This window comes from Macrotis lagotis, chromosome 1 (genome assembly GCF_037893015.1).
Source record: "Macrotis lagotis isolate mMagLag1 chromosome 1, bilby.v1.9.chrom.fasta, whole genome shotgun sequence".
NCBI classification, from domain to species: domain Eukaryota; kingdom Metazoa; phylum Chordata; class Mammalia; order Peramelemorphia; family Peramelidae; genus Macrotis; species Macrotis lagotis.
The window spans coordinates 928,105,652-928,130,453 of NC_133658.1; the positions used below are offsets into that span (position 1 = coordinate 928,105,652).

General features: G+C 40.4%; 2 protein-coding genes across 2 annotated transcripts in view; one reads left to right on the top strand and one right to left on the bottom strand.

Moving 5' to 3' along the window:
* The window catches only part of LOC141510156 (uncharacterized), a 63,454-nt gene extending 58,237 nt beyond the window's left edge, over window positions 1-5,217 (bottom strand). The window contains 1 exon segment of the mRNA XM_074220181.1: window positions 4,971-5,217. Within this exon segment, the coding sequence (XP_074076282.1) occupies window positions 4,971-5,003 (33 nt within the window). The 5' untranslated portion in view covers window positions 5,004-5,217.
* Window positions 5,218-5,349: 132 nt separating this feature from the next.
* Window positions 5,350-24,802, top strand: part of LOC141510163 (uncharacterized) — a 79,108-nt gene continuing 59,655 nt past the window's right edge. Inside the window, exons 1-2 of the mRNA XM_074220194.1 lie at window positions 5,350-8,163; window positions 23,188-23,320. Of these exons, the coding sequence (XP_074076295.1) occupies window positions 5,350-5,982 (633 nt within the window). The 3' untranslated portion in view covers window positions 5,983-8,163; window positions 23,188-23,320. The remainder of the gene's footprint in view (window positions 8,164-23,187; window positions 23,321-24,802) is intronic.

The window sequence follows — 24,802 nt, forward strand, 5'->3', positions numbered from 1 at the left end:
CTTGCTTTTAAAAGTTTTTATTGAAGCCATAGGCAATATATACTTCTTGCCATTTTAGTGAGAGGTCTCCTGTAGCTCCACTTCCTTTAGGAAAGCATTTAGTAGACCCACAGGCAGGCTGCACTCAGCCCGAAAATTTTGCAAAGCCATGAGTCACATGATCCTGTGAGAATAAAGATCTTTTAGCATTTCAAAGTGCTAAGGGAATATTTAAGCAAGTCAACTAAATACATACAAAGGAGACCTGTGGTCTAGTTTTAAAATTTTCTTTTCATTTTTGTTATCTTTTTTTCTTTGCCCTTTCTGACTCTTAAAAATGGGCAAATGGTGGGATGGCTAGGTGGCACAGTGCATAGAGCACCTACCCTGGGGTCAGGAGTACCTGAGTTCAAATTCAGCCTCAGATACTTAATAATTACCTAGCTGTATGGCCTTGGACAAGCCACTTGACCCAATTGCCTTGCAAAAAAAAAAAAAACAACCTAAAAAATAATGGGCAAATGGTTAAAATGGATGTATACCTGATTTATAAAACCCAGCTAATATTCCCAAAACTGATTTTTATGGAAGTTACTTTTGTTAGTGGAACACAATCCTCCAAATGGGGAAAATGGTTATTTCAAGTATTTCAAAAAGAGCTTTGAAACTGGATTATATGAAATTTGGTTTTGAAAAATGTTCTACTTGTAAACCAAGATCTCTGCCTGCCAATTAGCAAATCAAAGAGTTTCAAAAATCTTGGGTTTTGGCCAAAAATTTGTACTGAAACATTTCGTTTATCGGAAAGGAAGATACATACAAGTAACCTCAATATATGTGGAGAAAGCCTGGTCACTGACAGACTCCTGGAGATACAAAGGACATCAAAGGCATCCAGGAAAAAAAGAATAAAATTGGTCAGAATTTTATATCTGTATTTACATTCTGCCTCTGGAGTTTCTTGACTGTACTTCAGAGAATACATTTTGCTATTTCTTAAATACTACCTAATACCATACCCTCAACACATCCCCAATAATGCTCATCCTGCCCTCCAAAGAGTTAAGCAGAACATCCTGATTTCAACTGCTAAAATGTGTCACTTTTCACTTATGTGGTTTGCTGCTTATTAACAAAAGGGAAATTATGTGTTCTTTACTTTAATCATATTATGCCTCTTTGTAGATGAACTGAGTTCATCTATGTTTCAAAACCATTTTTATTGACATTGTTGGAGCCATTGTCTGGCTCTTTTATTCCTTCTTTACGTCACTTCATACAAGTCTTCTTATGATTTTCTGAATTCCTCTTATTCACAATTCTTTATGATATAATTATACCCACAATAACTCTTATCTTCAATCTGCTTCAACTATCCCCTAATCATTACAACGATATCTAGTTTTTTTTAATCAAAATAATGTTTTTCCTTGGGGAAAGGATGAGGAATGAGGATGGGAGGAATGAGATGGAACATCTGTTATAAAGAATATGAATAATTCAGTAACTTTCCTTGTATAATTTTAAATTGTTTTTTGGGATGCTTAAATCAATTCCCTGTTTGAGCACCATGGGATGATGATCAACCTTGTTAGACTTGCTCATTCCATCAGTGCAACAACCAGGGACAATTTGGGGCTGTCGGCAATGGAGAATACCATCTGTATCCAGAGAAAGAATTATGGACTTTGAACAAAGACCAAAGATAATTACCTTCAAATTAGAAAAAAAAATTATCCTATTATGTAATTTTATTATCTCATACTTTATTTTTCTTCCTTAAGGATAGGATTTCTCTCTCATCACATTCAACTGGGATCAATGTACAGCATGGAACCAATGTAAACACTAACAAATTGCCTTCTGGGGGGATGGGGGGAGGGAAACAATAATGGGGCAAAACTGTAAAGCTCAAAATAAATAAATTTTTCTAAAAAAAATCAATCCCCTGTTTAAATGGAAGAGAACAAGCACACATATCTTCCCTTTGCTCCTTCAGGATCTAATTTTCCTATTTCATTTATACAACTTAAGATTCTAGAATTCTTTGATTCCAGGATTCCTGGAAAGTGAAATTCCTGGTGGTAGAGTAGGGAATTGTGGGAACAATGATTCTGGTACCTTCTCTGGGCTACCAAGCTATGGAATTAGCTTTTAAGTTCTACTTAGATATAGGATGGGCTAAGAGTAGTCACTTAATTGGGCTTTTGGCCACACTCCCTTAAAAGTTTCCATCCTACATTTCCCAGAAGTTCCTGTAGAGGTTAGAAGTCATAAAATAATTCTGAAGATTGAGAGGTTAAACCTGCTACCCAGGATTCACTGATGCTCTCTTCTCTTTGCTAGAATGGGGTTTATACTTCACCACTTTGTCCACAGCCATGGCCAGGGCCATGGACAACAGCCATGGGAGCAGCTTGAAGGAGAAGGAACAGAATACCAGGGTCTGAGCAGCCTCTATCCATGTGTGGATTTCCTTTTGCAGAGTTCTTGTGGCTGCGTATGTCCTCTACTATAAGGTAAAGGCATTATTAGCTCAAGGTAGGAATGGACACCTTTTCAGAGTTCAAAACAGAACTGAGTTCCACCACGTAGTGAACTGTGAATCTAACCGAATTCCTTAACCTCTCTGGACTTCAGTTTCCTGTTTTGTAAAATGACTGCCCTGGCTTCCTCTTAGGCAGGTTAAGATCATGGGCAGGGAAAATTCTTTGAAGAACTGTCATTGTGGAAAAGATTATTTTTCAGCAGAAAGACTGAGAAGTCCTAATGGGTGGGTCTTCCAATACAATGATATTTCTCAGCTCCAGAGATGTTACTGATGTCTGGTTAGACTAGGCAAAGTCAATTTAGGTGATGCCCATGATGGGCATGCTATGGGGAAGAGACCTGCCTAATATCAGATTTTCAAATCTAAACCTATCCATTTTAATACTGCTTGCCATTCATTCTCAAAAAATATCATGACATGAGGGAAACACACGAACTGGATGTGAGTAAGGGGAGGCTGTGCTGTCTGCAGTCTCATTTTCTCCTCCAGAGCCATCTGGATTCAGTAACCAGATATGAATCAGGTCCACTGGAGATGGCCTTAGATGGGAAGTCAATCAGGGTTAAGTGACTTACCCAAGGTTACATAGCTAGTGAGTACCAAGTCCATGACATTGGATTTGAACTCCTGACTCCAATGTCAGTGTTCTCCCTCCACTGAATCCCCTAGCTGCACTTCATCAAGTATTGGGGCAAGAGGGGACCTTACAACCCATCTTGCACATTTCTGTAAGTTTGCAGAGCTTAAAAAGGATTAGGAAATATTTCCCCATCTGTGCCTGCAGAACCCTAATTTTCCTTTTAGGCTTGGCTCAGTTGACATCTCCTAGATGAAATCTTTTGTTTTTCGATAATGAACAGAATCCTTGTCTTGGACAGAAGAAGACCTGGATACCAACCCTGTCTAGGATACTCATTACCTGTGTGACCTTAGGCAAGTCAACTAACTTCTTAGTTTCCTTATCTGTGAAATGGGGCCGACACTTACAGTAACTAACCTCAGGCTTGTGGTGAGTCTGAGAGGATGTTTATAAAGTGCTTTGCCAACTTTCAAATGCTCTATAAATGGTTAATTTCCTACCATTTATTTTCCAAGAGTAGTTCTTATTGGTCAATAGTTTTCAACCCCATTTGAGGTTTTCTTGGCAAAGTTACTGGAATGGTTGACCATTTCCTTCTGCAGCTCATTTTATTATGAGAAAATTGAGGCAAATGGTGGTAAGTGACCTGCCCAGGGGCAAGCAGTTAGAAATGGCTGAGGACATTTCCTTTTTGATCCCATAACCCTGGAGCTTTTATTTTACTTAACTATGAATAGGTCATATTCTCCTTTATTTAGTGAAAGGTAAGGGCAGAGAACACTTCCCACTGCTTTATACACAGTAAGAGCTAAACATTTGAGTTGAATTGAGAAAAGCAGGGCCAGAGAGGCCAGAAGTGATCCCCCCAAGACCACACCTCTAGTAAATAGCAGAAGCAGAATTTGAAACCAGGTTTCCTAATTGCCTATGCAGAAGTATTTCCCCTCTTTTTCAATGTTCTTGACGTTCCTGAGGCAATAACTTCTCCCTCCTTAAAGTCATTTCCTCAGGGATTATGGCCCAAAATAAGGGCAGCTGGGTACAGAAGACAGAGCTTCACTTCTCATTCTAGGTTTTAATAAATACAGCCTAGGAAATTGCTTGAACATCCTAATCCATTGGTTCAACAAATGGATATTAAGTTTGCTGGGTGCCTACAAGTTTTTACAACTATTCCTCATCAAAGATCATTTTTCTTAGGAAGGGAGGGAATGTGTCCTCTTTAGCCTGAAAGGCAGACTAGTCCAGGACTCCTTAATCCAGAAAAGAAATGCAGCCTTGACAATTGGAAAGGAAGATCTAGTCTTGCCCTCCTAATGCGGAAAAAGTTCTGTTCTCCTTCACCTCCTCACGGTGCCCTTTTGGTAGGGAATTTTTGTTTTTGTTTTTGCAGGGCAATGGGCCATCATTAAGTGTCTGAGATCTGATTTGAACTCAGCTCCTCCTGACTCCAGGGGAGGTGCTCTAGGCACTAAGCCACAGAGATGGCACAGTGGTACCTGGCCTGGGCCAGAGGGCACTCACCCGGGCTGGAGGGCACTCAACCGGGCCGGAGGGCACTCACCCAGGCAGGAGAGCACTCACCCAGGCAGGAGAGCACTCCAGGGTCCAGAGGGCACTCACCCGGGCCGGAGGGCACTCACCCAGGCAGGAGGGCACTCCAGGGTCCAGAGGGCACTCACCCGTGCCGGAGGGCACTCACCCAGGCAGGAGAGCACTCACCCAGGCAGGAGAGCACTCCAGGGTCCAGAGGGCACTCACCCGGGCCGGAGGGCACTCACCCAGGCAGGAGGGCACTCCAGGGTCCAGAGGGCACTCACCCGGGCCGGAGGGCACTCACCCGGGCCGGAGGGCACTCACCTGGGCTGGGGGTCTGCGGCTGCGCAGGGCCATTCCCTCGGGGGAGGAGGGTCCCGGAGGAGGGGTTCTCTCGGGTCTCCCTTCCGGGGCGGGAGGCGGCGGGGAGCCGGAGGGAGAAGGTTCTGGAAGGCAGAGGGGAGGGGGAGGGGCCCTGGGGGGCGGCTCAGCCGGGCCCCCGGGGGGAGACCTGACTCGGGGGAGCAGATGGGGGCCCCCCGGAGGCGGCTGGGGGAGGCGGGGGCTCTGGGGGCGTCTGGGCCCCGGCGGGGAGAGGACCGGGGGGGGAAGGGGGGGCGCCCTGGGGGGGACCCGGCGGAGGGGGGGGGCGGGAGGAGGAAGAAGGGGGCCCCAGGGCGGCGGCGCAGAAGCCGCTTCCTGAATGGCGCGGGCGGCGGGAGCAGCAGGGCCACGTGACCTCGGTCCTGCGTGTCCCGGCCGGAAGGCGGAACCCGAAGGCCGCCCCGCCCCCCGCCCCCTCCGGGGCCCCCTCCCCTCCCCGGCCCGGCGTCACGTGTCCCCTCCCCGGCCGCGCGGCCTGGTCCAGCCCCCGGAGCCCCCGTGGCCTCGGCGGGGCCGGGAGCGGACCTCCTGCCCGGGCACAGCCGCGCGGCCCTTCGCGGGCGCCCTTCGGCTTTCCTGGCGGCTCCGGATGCCGTGTCCCTCGGAGACGGAGAGGAGGCAGTCTCGGGGCCGGGCTGTGCGGCACAAGTGGTGCCAGAGTGGGCCGTGCCACCCCGCGGCCCTGCAGCGGGTCTTCACTCCCGGAGGGGCCCTGCCCCCTCAGCCTCGCTGCATCAGCCAGCGTGCCGAGCCTGGCACTGCCCGAGGGGCCCAGGGGGCGTTCCAGGAGTGGGCAGATGCACTGCCAGCGCCAATTACCATCCGCGATGGACGAGAACCCCCGGTGCCAAGTGATGATGGCAGCGGGGGCATGAGAAAGCAGAGCGGGCCCGGAGCACCCGGCAGGAGGCTGAGCATGCCAAGCCTGGTCACTCCGAAAGTGGGAAGATGATGGTGACCAAGCCGGAGAAGTGAAAGCTGCCGCCCTGGACCCGCCTTCAGACTCGGTTCCATAAAAGCAGGAGCGCCCAACTTGGAGTCCCAGAGGCCTGAGTTCGGATCCTGCCCCAGGCGCTGCTGAGGACCCCGACCGAGATGCTGAACGGAACTTGAAGGCAGGGCCTCTGGCCCTGGACTGTTGTGAAGACCAGCAGTTAGAACAAGCGTGAGACTTTTTTAAAATACTCAAACCCATGGGGCGGCCAGGGGGCGAAGTGGCTAGCGCCCCGGCCCTGGAGTCAGGAGGACCTGAGTTCAAATGTGGCCTCAGACACTTAATGATGACCTAGCTGTGTGGCCTTGGGGAAGCCACTTAACCCCACTGGCCTTGCAAAAGACCATACTCAAACACCATTAAAACACTAGCTATTAACATCTTTAGGAACGAAAGTCATTGATCTCACTCTAATAACTCTTTGCCAGCCATAATTAATACATGACTAATTACCCCCAAATTAGGCCTAGCCTTTATTCACTGAATGTCTCCAACAAATTGAGACCTGAGAGAGACCTTAGCTTAAACAGACAAAGATCTGGCTCTAGAGGAGAGAATGATGCTGATGACTTTGCACAGTCCTGCTTTACCTCAGTCCAATTCACTTGCACATTGAGACTTTATACTGCTGCTGCCCTTGGTCCTTTTTGAGAATGAAGGATGAAAAGCAACTTGGACATCCCATTTTGTCCTCCTGGGCCCATCGTTTCCTGAACAATAGAGGGAGAAGAAATGGAAGTAATGTCCGATTTTATATTCTTCAGCTCAAAGATCACTGGAAGAAATCTATGACAAATCTGTATAGAATATTCAAAAACAGAGATACTATCTTGCCAACAAAGGTTCATCTAATCAATCATAGTAATCCAGAAGCAATTTAAGACTGAGAGTTGGACTCTAAGCTGAGGCTTGCAGAATCACTGTGTTCAAATTGTCTTCTGGAGAAGACTTCTGAAAGTCCCTTGGACAGCTGCGTAATCAAGTCAGTCAGTTCTTGCAGAAGTTCAATGTACTATTCACTGGAAGGTGAATACATTGAAGCTGAAGCGTAAATATTCTGGTCAAAAAAGATGATGATGGTGAAGATGACTGAAGGCAAAAAAGAGAAGGGAACTGCTGAAGACAAGATTGATAGATGATGGAATGGAAACGGTGAACATAAACTTGGAGAGACTGTGGAGTAGAGAAAGTCCTGCTATGCATTGGTCCTGAAAAATCAAACAGAACAGAACCACAACAATACAACAACCACAACATGCTTGAGATATCCTTCCCATACTCAGTATTATTAAAATGAGGACATATGGGGGGCGGGGCAGCTAGGGGGCACAGAGGATAGAGCACCTGGAGTCAGGAGTACTTGAATTCAAAACTTGGACAAGTCACTTAAGCCCATTACCATGCCCCCCCCCCCCAAAAAAAACAGAAGGATTCAGGGAAGAATCTTACCAACAATGACTCAAAAAGAAATATCCCTGGGATTTTCTTGGGACAACCTAGTCACTTTACCTTTATAGAAATGGATGATGGAGACATTCTTGAATTCTTATGAAATAGCCTCTTCACGTCAGCTTTTGGAGGAGCAGTGGACACCCCAACTTTGTAAATCTCAACTGCAATAGAATCATCACCAAGTGTTTTGCCACTTGAAAGCCTAGTGACATTTTTCTTCAATTGGAACTTCAGCTAGGAACTGATTGATTGACTTCAGTTTTAAGGGAAGTGGTCAATGGCTTCTGCACTGATTGATGATGGCCTGTTATGAACATCATGGAAGTCTTAAATCCTCTCTAGGATCATGTCCCTATTATTAATTAATGTGGATCTATCAGCACCAAGCAGTTGAGATGCACCATAGATCTGGTGTGTGTTCTTACCAAGCCCTTTTCATAATTTCTCATCCATCTTCGGAATCCTCTTATATCCAACTCTCCCTTGTGGCTCCAAGGAGGTGTAACATAAAGAGGCCACACCCTGTGTACCTAATCTTCTTGGCAGATGGGGAAAAGCAGATTGAGGGTAATTGACAGGACTCAAATCTCTTGTTGGGGGAGATATCTACCTAGGCATGTGAAGCCTTTCCCTAGACAGATGGACTGATGAGAAGAATTTGTTCCAGTGGCCATGAAGGTGGCTGAGGTAGGTGCTATGGAGTCATCAGAGTTTGGTCAACCATCAAAGACACCAAAGTAATCCACTGTACCCAAGCCCATAGCCTGCCATCCTGAGTTTAGTTTTGAGGTTCTTAGGAAAGAACCTGGAGTGGTTTGTCATTTCCTTCTTTTTTCATAGATGAGGAGACTAAGGTAAACAGAGTTAAGTGACTTCCCAGGGTCACATATCTAGTTCTAAGGCCAGATTTAGACTCAAGAAGATTAGTCCTCCTGACTTCAGGGTTGGCATTCTCTCTATTGGGCCATCTAGCTGCCCATTCTAGAGAATGGAAGACTGGTCTACTATCTGGAAATACATTCAGGTTTCATTTGATGTAGGTATTCCTTCACTGTGGTTGGGAACTTTTTTGTACCCACATTTCATAGAGGATTTATATCTACCATTCCTTCCACAAAGAGTATGAAGGTATCTGTGAATTTGTGAGTCATTGCTAATCAGCACATAAGGACTAGCAGCTGGGAAACTGGAGTTTAGGAAGGTAGATGTACCTATCAGTGCTAATGAGAACTTTATAAAAACCATATGTGCTGTCAAAATACAGTTGAGTAAGTAAGAGATGAGAAAGGTGCTCTCTAGAAGGAGGATAGCTTTGGTGGCCCTGGTCTCAGGGGAGAACTTGGGGGGAGAGGCAAGTACTGTGCATTTGTTGTACTTGCTTGTGAAACCTACTTGGAAAAATCACCATGTAACCACTGGAAGAGACCATGAATCCCAAACACACAGCATCAGGAAACAAAAAAAAAATGCTTTTAAATAAGGAAGCATAAAATCTCAAATGAATTTCATGAGAACAGTACCCATAATGTTGTATCTCAGTCATGTTTCTAGTAAGTCTTAGTCCTTTCATTCCCCAAGCAATACAGACATTTAAAAGCAGGTGGGAAGTCCAACAGAAAAGACTAAAGGGAGTGAGATATTTTGCAACTCTGGTTTTTAGTTCCATAAAGTTGAAATTGATGGGGCTGATGGTGGTGACCTGAAAGGCAATCAGGAGACAGGTCATACTGACAGAAAGACTCCAAGCTACTCTGTGAAGGAAGAATACAATTTTACAACCATTATCATCCAAAAAATTTGTGAGACCCAACACTGTCATTGTCTGAGGGATGCCTTTTGAGAGAAGCCCCCAAAAGTTCGCCATGGCCTGTTGGGTGACAATAGTGTCTATAGATCTCAACCTTTGTCCAGTGAGAAACATAACAAGGAAGAGAAAAATAAGGAAGGAGTCCCCTAGAATTCCAATTCCAAGCTGGGAGAAGAAGGCAAAACTCAGGATTTTGTCTTTAGGTTTCATGGTAGTGTTGTCTTAATGAGAAGAACTGCCATCAAAGTCAAAGAGACCTAGAGAAAAATGAAAACTGATATTTGTGAGCATTGTCTCCTCATCCCCACTTAGTTGATTCTTTTTGAGAATGTCTCCTGCTCTTTATAGATTTCTACACTGATACTTGAACATAGCCCAGAATCTACAGTTGACATTAAAGGTTTGATGTTGATTGTTCTTTCCTAGACTTTTATAATTCATGAAATATTCAAATAATCATGCCTATGTGTCTAATCCTATTGAATCAGAGTTCAAAGGGTATCCAAACTAAAAATGCCATATTTGGTTTGTATGTATATATGTGAGTATATTTTCTTTTCTATGGGAATGTTTTAGAATGTAGACTTTTAGATTCCACTGACTTTTCTTTTCATAGTCCCTCTGAAGTAACTATCAGAAATAGTTGGTATAAGCATACATTTCTTCACTTTAGTAAGACTCCCTCCAGTTCATCCTCTTTGACTGCCCCCAACCCAAAAATCATAATCATGAACCTGTTGCAACTCATGATGAAAAAGACAGAACTTTTTCCTCTGATCTCATTTGTGAGTTTTGCTGTAATTGGAAAAACTTGTATGTCTCTCTTTCTCTCTCTCTCTCTCTCTCTCTCTCTCTCTCTCTCTCACCATATATATATATATATATAATATATGTATATATATATATATATATATATGTATTCCCTTTTCAAACTGATGTGATTGTTAACAGAAAGAAAAATCCAGAACCATGGGAAAATTGGAATTCTCATCAGTCTCAAAAGCTTAGCACATTTAACCAAAAGTGGGAACCTATTGAAGAGTTGTAGACTCTCAAACAGTTGATCAAATAAAGACTTTCCTTCTAAAGCACACTTTCTAAATCTGGTGGAAACATTTCTGCATTAACTAGACTCCTGAAACCAATGTATGGGAGTGCTTGTGCTACATTTTTGAGCTCTGAGTAAGAAATTTAATTTGGTCTTCAAAGTGGCATGCCTAGCAACATCCACAGAATCAAAAAATAAAATTCTCTTATTTGCTGTCTTGAAAAGTTGAGTTTTATATCATGTATGAAGAACATTAAAATATTCAAGAGAATTTTTTGCATGCATTTCTATTTCTGTAGTCTTTTGGAGCGATTATGATGATTGTCAGATGAATTGTCCACTAAAATCAAGTGATAACGTGTTATTTATCTAAAAAGTTAGATAAGTATTTATTTCATCATTGAAATAAATCATCTTTGAGTCATTGGAAAATTAGTTAAAAATGTATATGTATATATATATATATATATATATATATATGTATTTGAATTTTTGTACTTGAACCTAAAAGATGTAAAAAAGTATTTTTCCACAATCATTTTCCCAGTTGAAATGTAAAATTTATTTCATTCAGTTTAATGGAACTGCTATTAAAACTTGATATTTTAGAAATCATGATTTCATTGGTCTGTTATACACATACTGCAAAAGATATTGTGGGTTTGGTTCCAGATAATTGCAATAAAACAAATAACCCAAAGTGAAAAAAAAAAAAGAAATAGTTGGTACTCATTAGAGAAATAATTCTATTTTTCTGCTATTTATATTATATTTTAGAAACATTTCTAAATACATAGAGAAATATATTTTCTATTATATATAATATAATGTATTACACATAATAATATATTCTGTTAATAGATGAAAATACTTCATTTAACACAATAACTGATAGATGAAAGAGTATCATGTATGTATACAAGTATATTAAAAAGAGAAAATGGAGCAAGAGAGGAAAAGCTCACATCCTTCCCATTTCATTCTCCTAATCTCAAATACTAACTTCATAACTTTTCATGGAAGATGTTGAAATAGCTTTTCCCTCCCAAAAATTTATTTAATATTTTCTCTTCCTCCTATTCTCTTTCCACTGGATCAAAGAACAAGTTCCTGACTCTAAATATGCAGAGTCAAGTAAAAGTGAATTCAAATACCAACAATATCAAAAGATAGATGGCATAGTCTCCATTCTGAATCCACCATCTGTTGGCAGTAGCATTTCTAACAGAACTCCCTGCTGTAAGTCTCTTCCTCCCCAATTCATCTATCATCAAAACTGTCCCCTTGATATCCTTAATGTACTTATATAATAACCCTTCTTTTCCTGGAGATTCCCTTTCCTTCTATGACTCCTTTATCCCATTTATGACTTTTTCCTAGAACCATCACCTTGAGGAAAGTCTCAGGTTGACCATTTCTCCTGGTTTGGGCTCTGATTCTGATTCTATTGATTTCACCACCATATCTCAGTTACCTTTTTATCTCCTATATCCATGCCCTAGAAGCTATTGCTCCCTAATTTTAAAACATTTTTATTTAAAGTTTTGAATTCAAAATTCTAGCCCTTCCTCCTTTTTAACTCTCTCCCATCCCTGAGATGCTAAGCAATCATATATATGGGTTACATATGTGCATTTATGTAAAACATTCTTGCATTGGTCATTTTGGACAAGGAGATTTGAATAAAAAGAAAAAAAAGAAAGTGAAAAATAGTGTGCTTCCCCTATATTCAATCAAAATCAATTTTTTAAATAAGTGAATTTATTTTTTATTTTTAACAGCATTTTATTTTTTGTTTATTTCATTTACATATTAAGAAAATTTTTTTGCATTCATTTTTACGAGATTTTGAGTTCCAGACTTTTCTCCCTGTCTGTCTGTCTGTCTGTCTCTCTCTCTCTCTCTCTCTCTCTCTCTCTCTCTCTCTCCTCCCCTTGCCTTTTACAGACAATGGGAGGCAAAAGAATGTTAAGTTCCCTGGGGACTGAGCCTCTATTGCTTGTGTCTTGTTTTGAAATCCTCAGTGCTTAGCAGAGTACCTGCCACGGTATTATTGATTTATTCATTTTGTTTGACTGGACTTATTGACTTCCAATTTTCAGCATTCCATCATTAGCTTACATGCCTTTGCAAAACTAGTTCTTTCCATCTGAAAGTAAACTTTACCACTTCTACCAAATAGGACAAATGGAATTTTATAGAAAGGCAAAAAGTTCATCACAACTGATTGAGGTATTGAAAAAGTCTGAACACATGTGCTATGTGTAACATCTCTAGAAATGGCTTTTAGTTTTTACTGTTTATGAGTTTGTCCAAATTGCCCCCATCCTCAAAACCCTCACGTGCTCCTTCCATCCCTGCCAGTTATTGTCCTATATTTCTTCTGCGCTTTGTGATTAAACTCCTTGAAAATTCCCTCGCAATATGTGTTCACTTTCTCTCTTCTAATTTTCTTCTTAACCCCTAAACAAGCTGACTCTAAGCTCATCATTCAATTAACACTGCTCTCTCCAAAGTTTCTAATGATATTTTTTCAAACATTAATTATTTTCAAAATTGTTTTCTATGGAAATGGAAAACAAGAAATAAAAGAACACTTTCATATGCCTAGGAGAACATAAACCAGAGTTTCAGAATAAAATCAAAAATTTCCTTTTCAGGCTGTTAATATCTTTGTGAAAAACTATGTCATAAATACTATACATTATTTTCAAAACTACCCAGGTTTTTTCTACTTACTTCCAAGTTTTTTCTCTACTATGCATTTTTTATTTTTGTTCTCTCTTCCTCCCCACTCTGCCCTAGAGAAGGCTTCAATTAAAATTATCACTCTCTCTCTTTATCTATACATCCATCCATCCATCATCTATCTATATATAGCTGCATATATAATGTGAATATATATGAATCTAAATATTAATAAAAGTATATAGATATATAGATATTATGTGTTAACACATCCACAAATACATTTATGTAAAACCATACTACACATATTTCTATTCCAGTTCTTTCTTTGGAGGTATATAGTATCTCCTTTATAGGTTTAAGTATTTCCATAATTTTCTAAAATCAACCGAAAATCAATCATCATTTCTCTTCTCACACCAATGATCTTCTCCTCGTAGAATCCAGCAGCCTTTTCCCACAACCCATCCTCTGAGGTCAAAATCTTTTTGCATTTTTTTGCCAGTTTTAATTACCACCTTCTCCTTGATATTCTCTTTTCTCTAGGTTTTTAGGATACATTCTTTTCTGATGCTCTTCTACCCATCTGACTTCTCCTTCTCAGTCTCCTTTGCTGGCTTCTTATTCAGGTCACACCCACAGGACTTGGTCCCCTTTCCCCTATGTCACATCACTGAATGAGTTCAATTCCCATGGATTTAATTATCAGATCTATGCTGAGGATTCTCAAGTCTACTCATCCAGTCACAAACTCACTGATGAATTCCAAGGTCACATCCGTTCACAATCTTGAACTAAACATTCTTAGACATCCTAAGCTCAACATGACCTAAACTGAGTTCCTTTTTCCCCTAAACCTTTCCCTGCTTTTAAACTTTCCTTTTGCTCTCAAGGGGACTACCATTTTCCCAGTCCCTTAGGTTTATGACTTAGATATAATCTTTTTTTCCTCTTTTTAATTTATTTAAGACAATGGGGTTAAGTGACTTGCCCAAGATCACACAGCTAGGCAATTATTAAGTGTCACCTAGCTACCCCAGAGATAATCTTTAAAATCTCTCACCACCAATATCCAGTTTGTTGCCATGGCCTCAGGATTTTGTTGATACATCATTTCAGTCACATTCAACTCGTTACCTCATTTGGGGTTTTCCTGGCAAAGATAGTGGAGTAGTTTGCCATTTCCTTTTTTGCTTATTTTAAAGATGGAGGAGAGAGGGATAGGAGGAGACTTGCCCAGGATTCCACAGCTAAGTGTCTGAGGTCAGATTTAAACCTAAGAAGATGAGTCTTCCTGGCATCAGATTTGCACTCTATTCATGGTTCTACCAAGCTGCCTTAATTTTTTACTTTTGTAAAATTTCTTAACTCCTTTTCCTTCCTCTGAGCTAGCCACCATCCCTAAGACTTGTATTATTACAATAGCCTGCCAGCGGATCTACTTGCCTCAAGTCTTTCTCCACTCACATCTATCCTCCATTCAGATGTGGAAATGATTTTCCTGAAGTTCAATTCTGACCTTTTCACTCTCGTACTCAGTAAATTCCAGAAGTTTCCTTTCAATTCTAGGATCACATACAAAGTCCTCTGTTTTGTTTACTCCCCAACGGGTATGCGCTTCAGGTAAGTGACCCTGGCCTCCTGGCTGTCCCATGAACAAGACCTTCACCTCTCCTCCAGGCCCTTTCTCTAGCTGTCTCCTATGCCTGAAATGCTCTCAACTCCACCTGCTGATTGCTTAGATTCCTTTGAGTCTCCATTAAAATCCTGACTTTCACAGGAAGCCAGTCCCACCTCTTCTTATTTCTAATATTCTCCCTCTGGTAACATTTCCTGTAGATAGACTGTACATTTTTTTGTTGTCTCCCCCCGCCCCTTTAGATTGTGAGCAGGGATTGTCTTTTGTCCTTTATATTGCAAACCCTTACTACAGTACCTTTGAAATGATGAAGATGATGATGATGATGATATTTTATCTTTCTTGAAGAAGACCATGGCATTAGGTATGTGAGTCTGTGACATTCATGTGAATTGGATTTGAGTGAGGGGGTCTTCTGCAAAGTAATCAACCTCACTTTCTCCTCTGGAATCATATGGGTCCTGTGGCCAGATCTGAATCAGGATGGGAGAAAACCCTGGATGTGAGACAATCAAGGTTAAGTGACTTGCCCAAGGTTACACATCTAGCAGATATAGGAGGGCAGATTTGAATTCAGGTTCTCCAGACTTCAGGGCCAGCGCTCTACCCATTGTGGAGCTTGCTAACCTCAACTGGAATATCGTAGGCCCTTAATTTGTGTTAATTAACTGATTCTTATGAATTTGGGATACATTCTGCAAATGACATTTATAAAAGGAACTTACTACAAAGATTTTTTCCTTCCTAACTGATTCAATTATAATTTTGGATCAATTTTTATGCAAAAACTTAAATTTCAGGTCCACAAATCCATTTTAATCTTCCGTGATCCTTTCTATCCCTTATTTAGTCATAAACTCTTACCTTATATACAGGTCTGTCAGGTATTTTCATTCTTACTCTACAAATTTGATTATGATATATAGCATTTAATATTTAGATATAAATCTTTTATTTCAAATTTTTAAGTTTTTTTAAATAAGTTCTTAAATTTAAATATAAAGACACTATCTGGGAATATGAGGTGAATACTCTGAATCACTATTTATTAGTGAAATGTAAATTAAAGTCAATTTCAGGTGCCACTTACATCAGCTTTATGATTTTGAGAAAAAAATTTTGAAAAGTCTGTGGAAAACAAATGTAGTCTGGTGAACAATTTAGAAATATGTACTAAATGTACTCAACTGTATGCATATTTTTTCATTCCTGTTTTCTTTTCAACATCTTTCTAATTTTCCATTTTTTGTTAAACACTGTTACCTTATTCCAGTAGCTGGTGTAGGGTTCAACATATACCTCATATATTCTACTGATCAACCTTTCTACTTTTTAACTTGTACCATAATGCCTTAATGATAGACTGAGATCTGGTAGAGTTAGTTCTTATTATTTCTTACTTTTTTCCCATACTTTCCCTTGAAAAATCTTGATCTTTTGATCCAACAGAAGAAAGCCATTATTTTTCAGCTCTAAAAATTGATTAGTTGGTGCTTTGATTGATAAGACAGTTAATAAGCAAATTAATTTGTATAGTACTATCATTTTACCATGCTGTCCTTTTGATTTTCTTTGCTTCCTCATAAATAATTAACATTCCTTCAGTATTAGATTTCCTCATTTATGATGTCCTTTGTAGTTGAATTCATATAATTCCTTTTATCATCAGTGACTACTTATCTTCTGACCAGTGCCTACTTCCAGCAAATATGCCTATGTATACATCCTCAAAAAATCTTCCCTTGATTTATTTTCGCTAGCTTTTTTGCTATACATTTCCTTTTTGTTACTGAAATTGAGAGAGCTATCTATAATAAATGCTGCCATTTCCTTTCTTATAAGTTCCTTCTAGTATCAAACATCATCAGTTAATCAAAATTACTTTCTCCACAATTAGCAATGACTTATTAATCATCAAACCTATTGCTCTTTTTCTTACTCTTCATCCTTCTTGACCTCCATGATATTTGACAGCATCAATAACCCTCTTTCTTGATATTCTGTTCTCTCTTGGTTTTCATGACTCTCCGTTTCTGGGTCTCTCTCCCTATATATGCGACTTTTTCCCCCATTCTATGCTGGATTTTCTCTCATGTCTTGCTTATTGACCATGCCTGTCCCCAACTTCTTCCCTTCTCTCTGTAACCTTTTCATTTGACAAGTCAAGTATCAATCATAGCAATGCAAACGTCATAAGATTCAAATGATCCACCTTAGCTTTCCCCGTAAACACTCTCTGCTCCTTTACGCTCCTGTTATAGTTGAGGGTACTCTTCCTAGTAACCCAAACTAGAAACCTAGTGATCATCCTTCATTTCGCATTCTCTCCTCTCCCCTCCCCCACACCCAATTTCCATATCAGTTCTACATTTGTGATTTCTCTCACAGGTAAGGAGGTGACCTAGTAGGCAGTGATCTGGCCCCAGAGTCAGGGTGATCCATTTTCCTGAATTTGAATCTACCCTCAGACACTCACTAGCTGTGTGATCCTAGGTAAATCACTTAACCCCGTTTGCCTCAGTTTTCTCATATTAAAATGAATTGGAAAATCAATTGGCAAAGCATGCCAGTATCTTTGTCAGAAAAAAAGCCCAAATGGGATCAAAAAAGAGTTGGATGCCATTGTAATAACTGAACAGCAATAATTTCTCCCATATATGGCCCTTTCTTCCCTCTGATAGTGCTACCACCTTGGTCCATCTATTATCATCATCATCTCACATTAGACCTAAGGTAATGGACTGCTGATTGGGCTTCCTTCCTGCATTCCTTCCTGGTCTATTCCATCTGCTACTTATTTGACACATTGGTCTTCCCAACAGCCAAGTCTCACCACGTCACTGAATGTTGTAATCAGCTTTGAGAATAAATATAAAATCTGCAGTTTGTTACGAAAATCCTACATCAGCTGATCTTTTCCTCCCTTTGCAGTCTTCTTGCACCTTTTACATCAACCCTATCTCATGCTACTCCACACTTTGTGAACCAATATCCCTGAGCTTCTTGCTCTTCATTCAACTAAATCTCTCCCTCTAGGGAATGTTTTTTCCCCCATGCCTGCAACTCTCTCCCTTTCTGTCTCAATCTCCTAGCTTCTCTGGATGCTTTCAGATCTTAGATAAAATTCCCCTTTATTGTAAGAAGTTGGGTTTTTTCCTGAATCCCTTCAATGCTAGGTTCTCTCTGTTTGTTTTTTGCCCACCTCACTCAACTGACTATTAGCTCTACAAGAGCAAGGATTATTATTTTGTCTATAAATCCCTGGAGCTCACTACAGTGGCAATCACTAAGTGACCACTTAATCAATGTTAATAAATTGACTGACTTTGAGGCTTTACTTATGGATACTTTGGAGTTATTCACCTCTTCTGAACTGCATCTTGGGCATGTCTGGCAGTTTAAAAGCTTATTATAGGGGTGGCTAGGTGGCGTAGTGGATAAAGCACTGACCCTGGACTTAGCAGTACCTGCTAAACCTAAAGTACCTTGCAAAAACCTAAAAAAAAAAAAAAGAAGCTTATTATAATTATTAAAGTAATTATTTTTGGTTTACTCATTTCACCACATTTAATTTCTGCATTGTGGCCTTGCATTAAAGACAAGCTGTATGCACTCTGCTGTCAAGACCTTACAAGACTCTCCTTTTTATTATAGGGATCTTAGGTTGTCTAGGAAACTACCTGGAGAGGCTCCGGTCATGGAGCACCAAGATGGCAGGACTCCCCAAGCAATCTGGACTTAAATGTGGTCTGATCCCTGCTCTCTTGGACTGAGCTTTCCAAGACTTGACTCTGTGTTTAGACAACACAATGACAGATGTGCCCTGGGGGGATCTCCAGGAGACAGCATGTCTGACCCATTCTGAGCTAGATCAAAGATTTTGCAGGTTCATGTTAACAAAATTGTTGGTGGAAGCCCTGACCAGGTCCTTCACTTCTTCTTTTTTTTTTTTTTTTTTGGTGTTTTTTTTTGTAAGTCAAATGGGTTAAGTGGCTTGCCCAAGGCCACACAGCTAGGTAATTATTACGTGTCTGAGACCGGATTTGAACCCAGGTACTCCTGACTCCAGGGTCGGTGCTTTATCCACTATGGCACCTAGCCACCCCGGTCCTTCACTTCTTGGCAGAGTCCAAGAGTTCCTGGTTCAGAGTGACAGAGATGCCAACCCAGCCTGGTCTTTTCCTGAGACTTGAATTCATGACCCCACTGTGTGGACACAGTGACCTAATGTGGCTGTCTCTACTTGGGATAAGATCCCTGATCAGTGTGGAATCAGTTAAAAACTGGAAGTTCAATCCTTTTTCAAATTCCCTGCTACATTCACTTGCCAGTGGGCAGAATTCAGATCTTGGAACGGAAAAAATAAGCCATTGTGTTTTCCCCTTGGATTTCCTAATCTCTGTTCTGTCTGTTTCTCTTGGATATTTACTTCAGGGGCTGTGGGGACAATAGAGCTGTATTGCTATCTCCCATTCCTCCTCTCTCTCTTAGCTTCATTGAAAACATTGCTCAGATACCCCTTCTTGGACCAAACATGTCCTGACCCTCTCTTCCCCTTCCTGTCCCCTCACTATAGTTATCAGCACTTTCTCTGTTTGAACATATTACTTATTCACAAATATCGGTTACATGCCCATAATTGGGAAACACAAGAGCTTTGTCTTGGAGGAATAAAAATTGGACTGAAATGGTTCACCTCCTCTGAGTGGGACTACCACCATTCCCCCCCCCCCCCCACACACACACAGACATACAACTCCACAATTTAGGTAAAGAAACATTCAGTTTGGCCACATTGGTGAGTGCAGGCCCCAAGGCGATTATGAATGGTAGATGTAGGGGAAAGGCATTTCCCCAAGCAGAATCCCAACTGCCAACTTTGCCTTAGCTTATAGTAATTGCAGAACAAGTTCAAGTTGGGGCAGGGAGAGTGTTTTTCAGGTTCTCTTTTAGAGGCCAACACCAATAGGGACTGGCCCAGGAGAATGTCCTACAGGAAGTGATGATAGAAGATGCTATTACAATCCTAAACAAATCCTTCCTTACCCATAACCTCATGAAGCTGACCAGCTGCGTCTTTTGGATCTAAATCCATGGTAGCTCAGGAGATGACCACAAGAGGCTTCTGGGACATCAAGTTTACACTTAATTTCATTTTATTCACATTCATTTTCCTGACGATGTAAGTAGTGCAGTGAGTACCTTCCTGGGCCTCAATTTCCTTTTCTGTCAGAGGTAAGAACTCAACTAAAAGCCCTCTGATGTTCTTTCAAGTTTGAAATCTAAGCCTCATGGAGCCTGGGCCTTATCACCCCAAAACTATGCTATAGCAGAACACAAGAGCCTGGGAAGTGTGGGACAAAGGGAGGAAGGGAAAAGAGAAGGAAACATCAGAGGTATCTGAGCAGAGGAGGAGGAGACCAGAGCTAGCACAGAGCAGGGAAAGGAAATATCTTTTCTGTCTTGGATACTGGGCAGCATTCTAGCTCTGGTTCTCAGAATCTTCCTTTAGAGTCACCTCCCTGCCCTTCTAGAAAACTGGCCCCCATGTCTCTGTCTCTCTCCTTGTCTCAAGAACCTCTGATCTTCTCAGGAGTTCATCTCTATATTTGGGGCTGAGGTATAGAAAGACACTCACCAGGCAGCACAAACAGCTGGCACATGGGGACTGAGGCTGGCAGTCAGCAGGTTGGGTGACAGGTTTGGTGAAGCAAGGGCCCTAGTTATAGAGTTTTGATCCCTGAACTGATCTGCACCCTCTCATTCCTATGTCACTAGGGAGGGGGGGTTTGTCTTGTCTTGCACAAGATTTGACGATGACAGTCAGCAAGAAAGGCCAGGGCTGTCCCAGAACAGGAAAGCTTTTCCCTTAAATGCTAATTGTCACCTGTAATTACTGAATATTAATCAGAACTTCCCAATGAAAACTAATTATCTTAATGAAAACTGCCAAATGGACAGCCAGAAGCAGTTGAGCAAGGAACTTCCCTGAGCTCTGAGAGGAGGATGAATGTGTCAGATGGAGTCACAGAGATGCTCTGTTGGGGGGGGGGGATAAGCTGAGAAGAAGAGCCCTAAATCTAGATCCATCACCCCACTGTTGGCCACTGGCATCACAGAGGCCAGGGTGCTGACCTTAGATTGAGTTCAGAGCCTTCCTCCTACACACACTGGCTCTGAAACCCTGATCAAGACCCTTCCATGTCTCAGCCTCAGTGTCCTCATCTATAAAATGATAAATCAGAATTTACCTTTGTGGTTGAGATCAGATGACTTGCAACCCTGGGGCTGACAACTGTTGTTCATAACTCTCCTCATTGGAAGAGATTGATGACTCAAGCTGCTCAATGAACTATTCGTCTTGGCAGAGATAAATGCTCTGATAACTCTTCACCCTCCCCAAGGAGGCCACATCTCAATGATAGAACAGTGTACTTTTGGATATGATGGGAGCTCTGAGCCCTTCTCAAAAGGCTCAGAGAGGTCATGTGCCACTTCTAGTACCTGGAGAACATTCTATCAGGAATAATGCCCTAGGTTCTAGAGGATATAGCTCAGGATTGGGAGAACCAAGCTTCCCCTCTCACTGACTTGTGTTTTTGAGGCAGGAATGATAATGCTACTCATATTCAGTATCTCTCCCAATTGAAGGAGAGTCTGAGAGCTGCCATGGTTCTAGTTCAGAAGAATTGGAACACAAAAGAATGTTATATTGAGATGTTATGATTAAAAAGAAAGTTCTAATGAAAAACCTTGATATTCATGTGACTCAAAAAACTTAGGTGACCAATGGAAACCCAGCCTGTACAAACAGCTGACCTTTTTGCCAAATAGCCCCAGAGGAAGGGGAAAACATTTGAGCACTCTTTATTTCAGTAACCTATTGCCCTTAGCAGTGTTAGTTGAACTTTTGATGTCTGGTTGACACTCCTCTCCTCAAAGGCTGAGGAGAAAAAACAAAACCTGTTCATCAAATATACAAAAACTTTCTGATCCAGATTTGAATGATGAAAATTATGCATACAGATGACTACTGACAGGGCAGGAGAATTAATCCTAGACAGAATTCTTTTTCTTCTCAGAACTGCAGCAAAATCATAGGGTCCAGATTCAGTTTACAGAGCATGAACCTATTGTGATGATATCCAACCATTCCCTGCTTCTACCCTAGCTGAGATGCACAAGTCTACTAGGATCCTTAACTTATTTTATTTTTTTTAAGGTAATGGGGTCGAGTGACTTGCCCGAAGTCACACAGCTAAACAATTATTAAGTGTCTGAGGCAAATTTGAACTCAGGTCCTTCCAGATTCCAGGGCCAGTGCTCTAGCCACTGCTCCACCTAGCTGCCCCTTATAATCTTTAACTTAACACATGCTTGCTGTAGAGAAGCTTAGAAATCCATCAATGAAAAGAGAATCAGATAGATGCATCTGAACAGCCAATAGGCTTTTTTGATGTTACAAGAAACCTGAAGATTATTACACATAAATCTCTGTTACCATTTAAAGATTGCCCAAGGAAAATAGTCTTGCATGTAGCAATGTGTGTTTATTGCTGAACATATGAATCATTTCATGTTTCTTAATGCTTGTTTTTTTTTTGTTTTACTGTCCATACATTTCACTGTTTTGTTCTCTGTTCAAGTTATTATGTCTGTCTATGTAAGAGCAAGTGCCTCCATTTAAACTGCATTTATATAGACTTACTGATCGTAAGAATCTTGGGAAAGAGATTTACAATGTTCCCTTCTGTGAACTTCTCACTCGCCCAACTATTATCCTGGTTCAGTTTCTCAGGATCTTTCAAACTTGTGTTAGTTTTTTTCCCCTTCTCCTTCTCATTTACATTAAAAAAGAAAACAAAAACTTGGATAAAGTATGTATAGTCTTGCAATAAAAATTTTGACATCAGTCACATCCAAAAACATATAGTTCATTCCCTGATTCATTAGGCCTCTGCAGACTCAGGTCAGTTTTGTAATATCTTTCTAGAATAACTTCTTGCTTCATGTCTTTGCCATCTCCATCAAACCTGATCTAACTATTACTGATGTAACTATCACAATTTTGATATTATTTTTTGCCTTTAGAATAAAATTCAGCCATCTATCTTGGAGCCTAGCTTATATCTACACTCAGTCTCTTCTAACTTCCTTTCCCATTTTGTTTCATTTTTTTCTTTTCACATATTTTCTATTTATATTAAAATGGATTGATAGGTAGTCTTTATTGTCTTTCCTGTTTCCTACCCTAGAGTACCTTTTTCTCTTGGCAAATTATTCTGGGAAATGCCATTTTGAATTAGTCTCAGGCTAGTAACCCATCATTATTTTCTTTGGCTTTGAGCACTACTCTCTGGACCTCAACTAATCTACTTTCTCCCCCTGGAAGTTCCCTTATTTCCCTTTTTCTTCTCACTCTGGTGATTCACTTTGCCTCTGAAGGTTCCTTCTCAGATTGGTGAACTCCTCTCAGATCCTCTATTTTAAGCAAATTATCAGGCCAGTTATTCTTTTTTTTTCTTCCAGTTCTGAGTCTGACTTTCCAAACCTTTTCACCATGTCCATGTGACTGCCTGCCCCTCCTCACCCGCAATAGTGAAGAAAGGACTTCAAGATATGAATTTTCCCAAAAGGACTTCATTGGTCGCCTCCCCAAAATGTTAGTATGATGTCTCATTTTTATTATCATTAATGAAATTGTCTAACCTATCATTTCTTTAGTATTGAACTCCTTTTCATTAATTTTTTAAATTATATTCAATGACTTTCTTGAATATAATTTTTATTAAATTACAGTGAGATGAGCTGTTAAATGGTGCAGTGGATAGAGCATTAGTCCTGGAATCAGGAGAACATGAATTCAAGCCTGACCTCAGACATTTCATACTAGTTGTGTGACTCTAGGCAAATGACTTAACCCCAATTACCTCACTAAAAAAAATGATTTTGATCAACTAAGGAATAGCCTTAATATTTCTGCTCTTCTGCATTTTTATGACTATTTAAAGTTCTAATACAGAGAAACAAATTTTAAAGTATTATGTTATTTAGAAATGTGAGCATTCATTTTCAATTTCCATAAGAAAGTATAAGTACTTATTTTCCATTTCCATGAAATAATCATCAGAGGCCAGTAATAGCTTATTGTAGAAATGCTACTCAGCCCTTTACTATCTCTTAGTTTTTAATCTTTCTTTAAAAAAAGAATTTTTCCAGTTGTGAAAAAGATAATTGGAGCATTGCAGTATAATAGTTTTCTTCTTTATTTCTCCCTAAAACCATTTCCTTCAAATGCATATATGCCCTGTAATTTGGTGCATACATATTAACAGTGACAATTCATTGTCTATGGAACCTTTCAGGCTAATCTAGTATGATCATTTTTTAAAAATTCAAGTCCAGTTCTAGCTGGGTTTTTTTTTTTGGGGGGGGGGAATTCAGGTTCATTATTATAGTTTTTTTGTTCCATTCATTTATTGTAGCTATGCCTGATTATTAATGTTTCAAATTAATTTATTGTTAACACGATATTCCAAAGAAAAAATATATAGGGTAATAAACACTAATAACTCACCCCCCCCAGAAAAGTCCTCTAGTTCTGTTTTTAAAAAAAAAAATCAATCTTTATGACCAAGGAAGAGATGAAGAACAGCATTAAAAACAAACTAGATAATTTTGATTACATTAAATTAAAAGGCTTTTGCACAAACAAAACCACTGTAACCAAGATAAAAAGAAATGTAGTAAATTGGGAAGCAATTTTTACAATTAGTATTTCTGACAAAAGACTCATTTCTAAAATATAGAGAGAACTGAGTCAAATATATATATAAAAAAGCCATTCCCCAATTGACAAATGGTCAAAGGATATACAGAGGCAATTTATAGATGAGGAAATCCAAGCAATCCATAGTCGTATGAAAAATTGTTCTAAATCATTACTGATTAGAGAAAAGCAAATTAAAGCCTCTCTGAGGTTCCACCTCACACCTCTCAGATTGGCCAATATGAACAGAAAGGAAAATGATCAATGTTGGAAGGGATGTGGGAAATCTGGGACACTGATATATTGTTGCTGTGAATTGATCCAACCTTTCTGGAGAGCACTTTGGAATTTCCACCAAAAGGCAATAAAAATGTG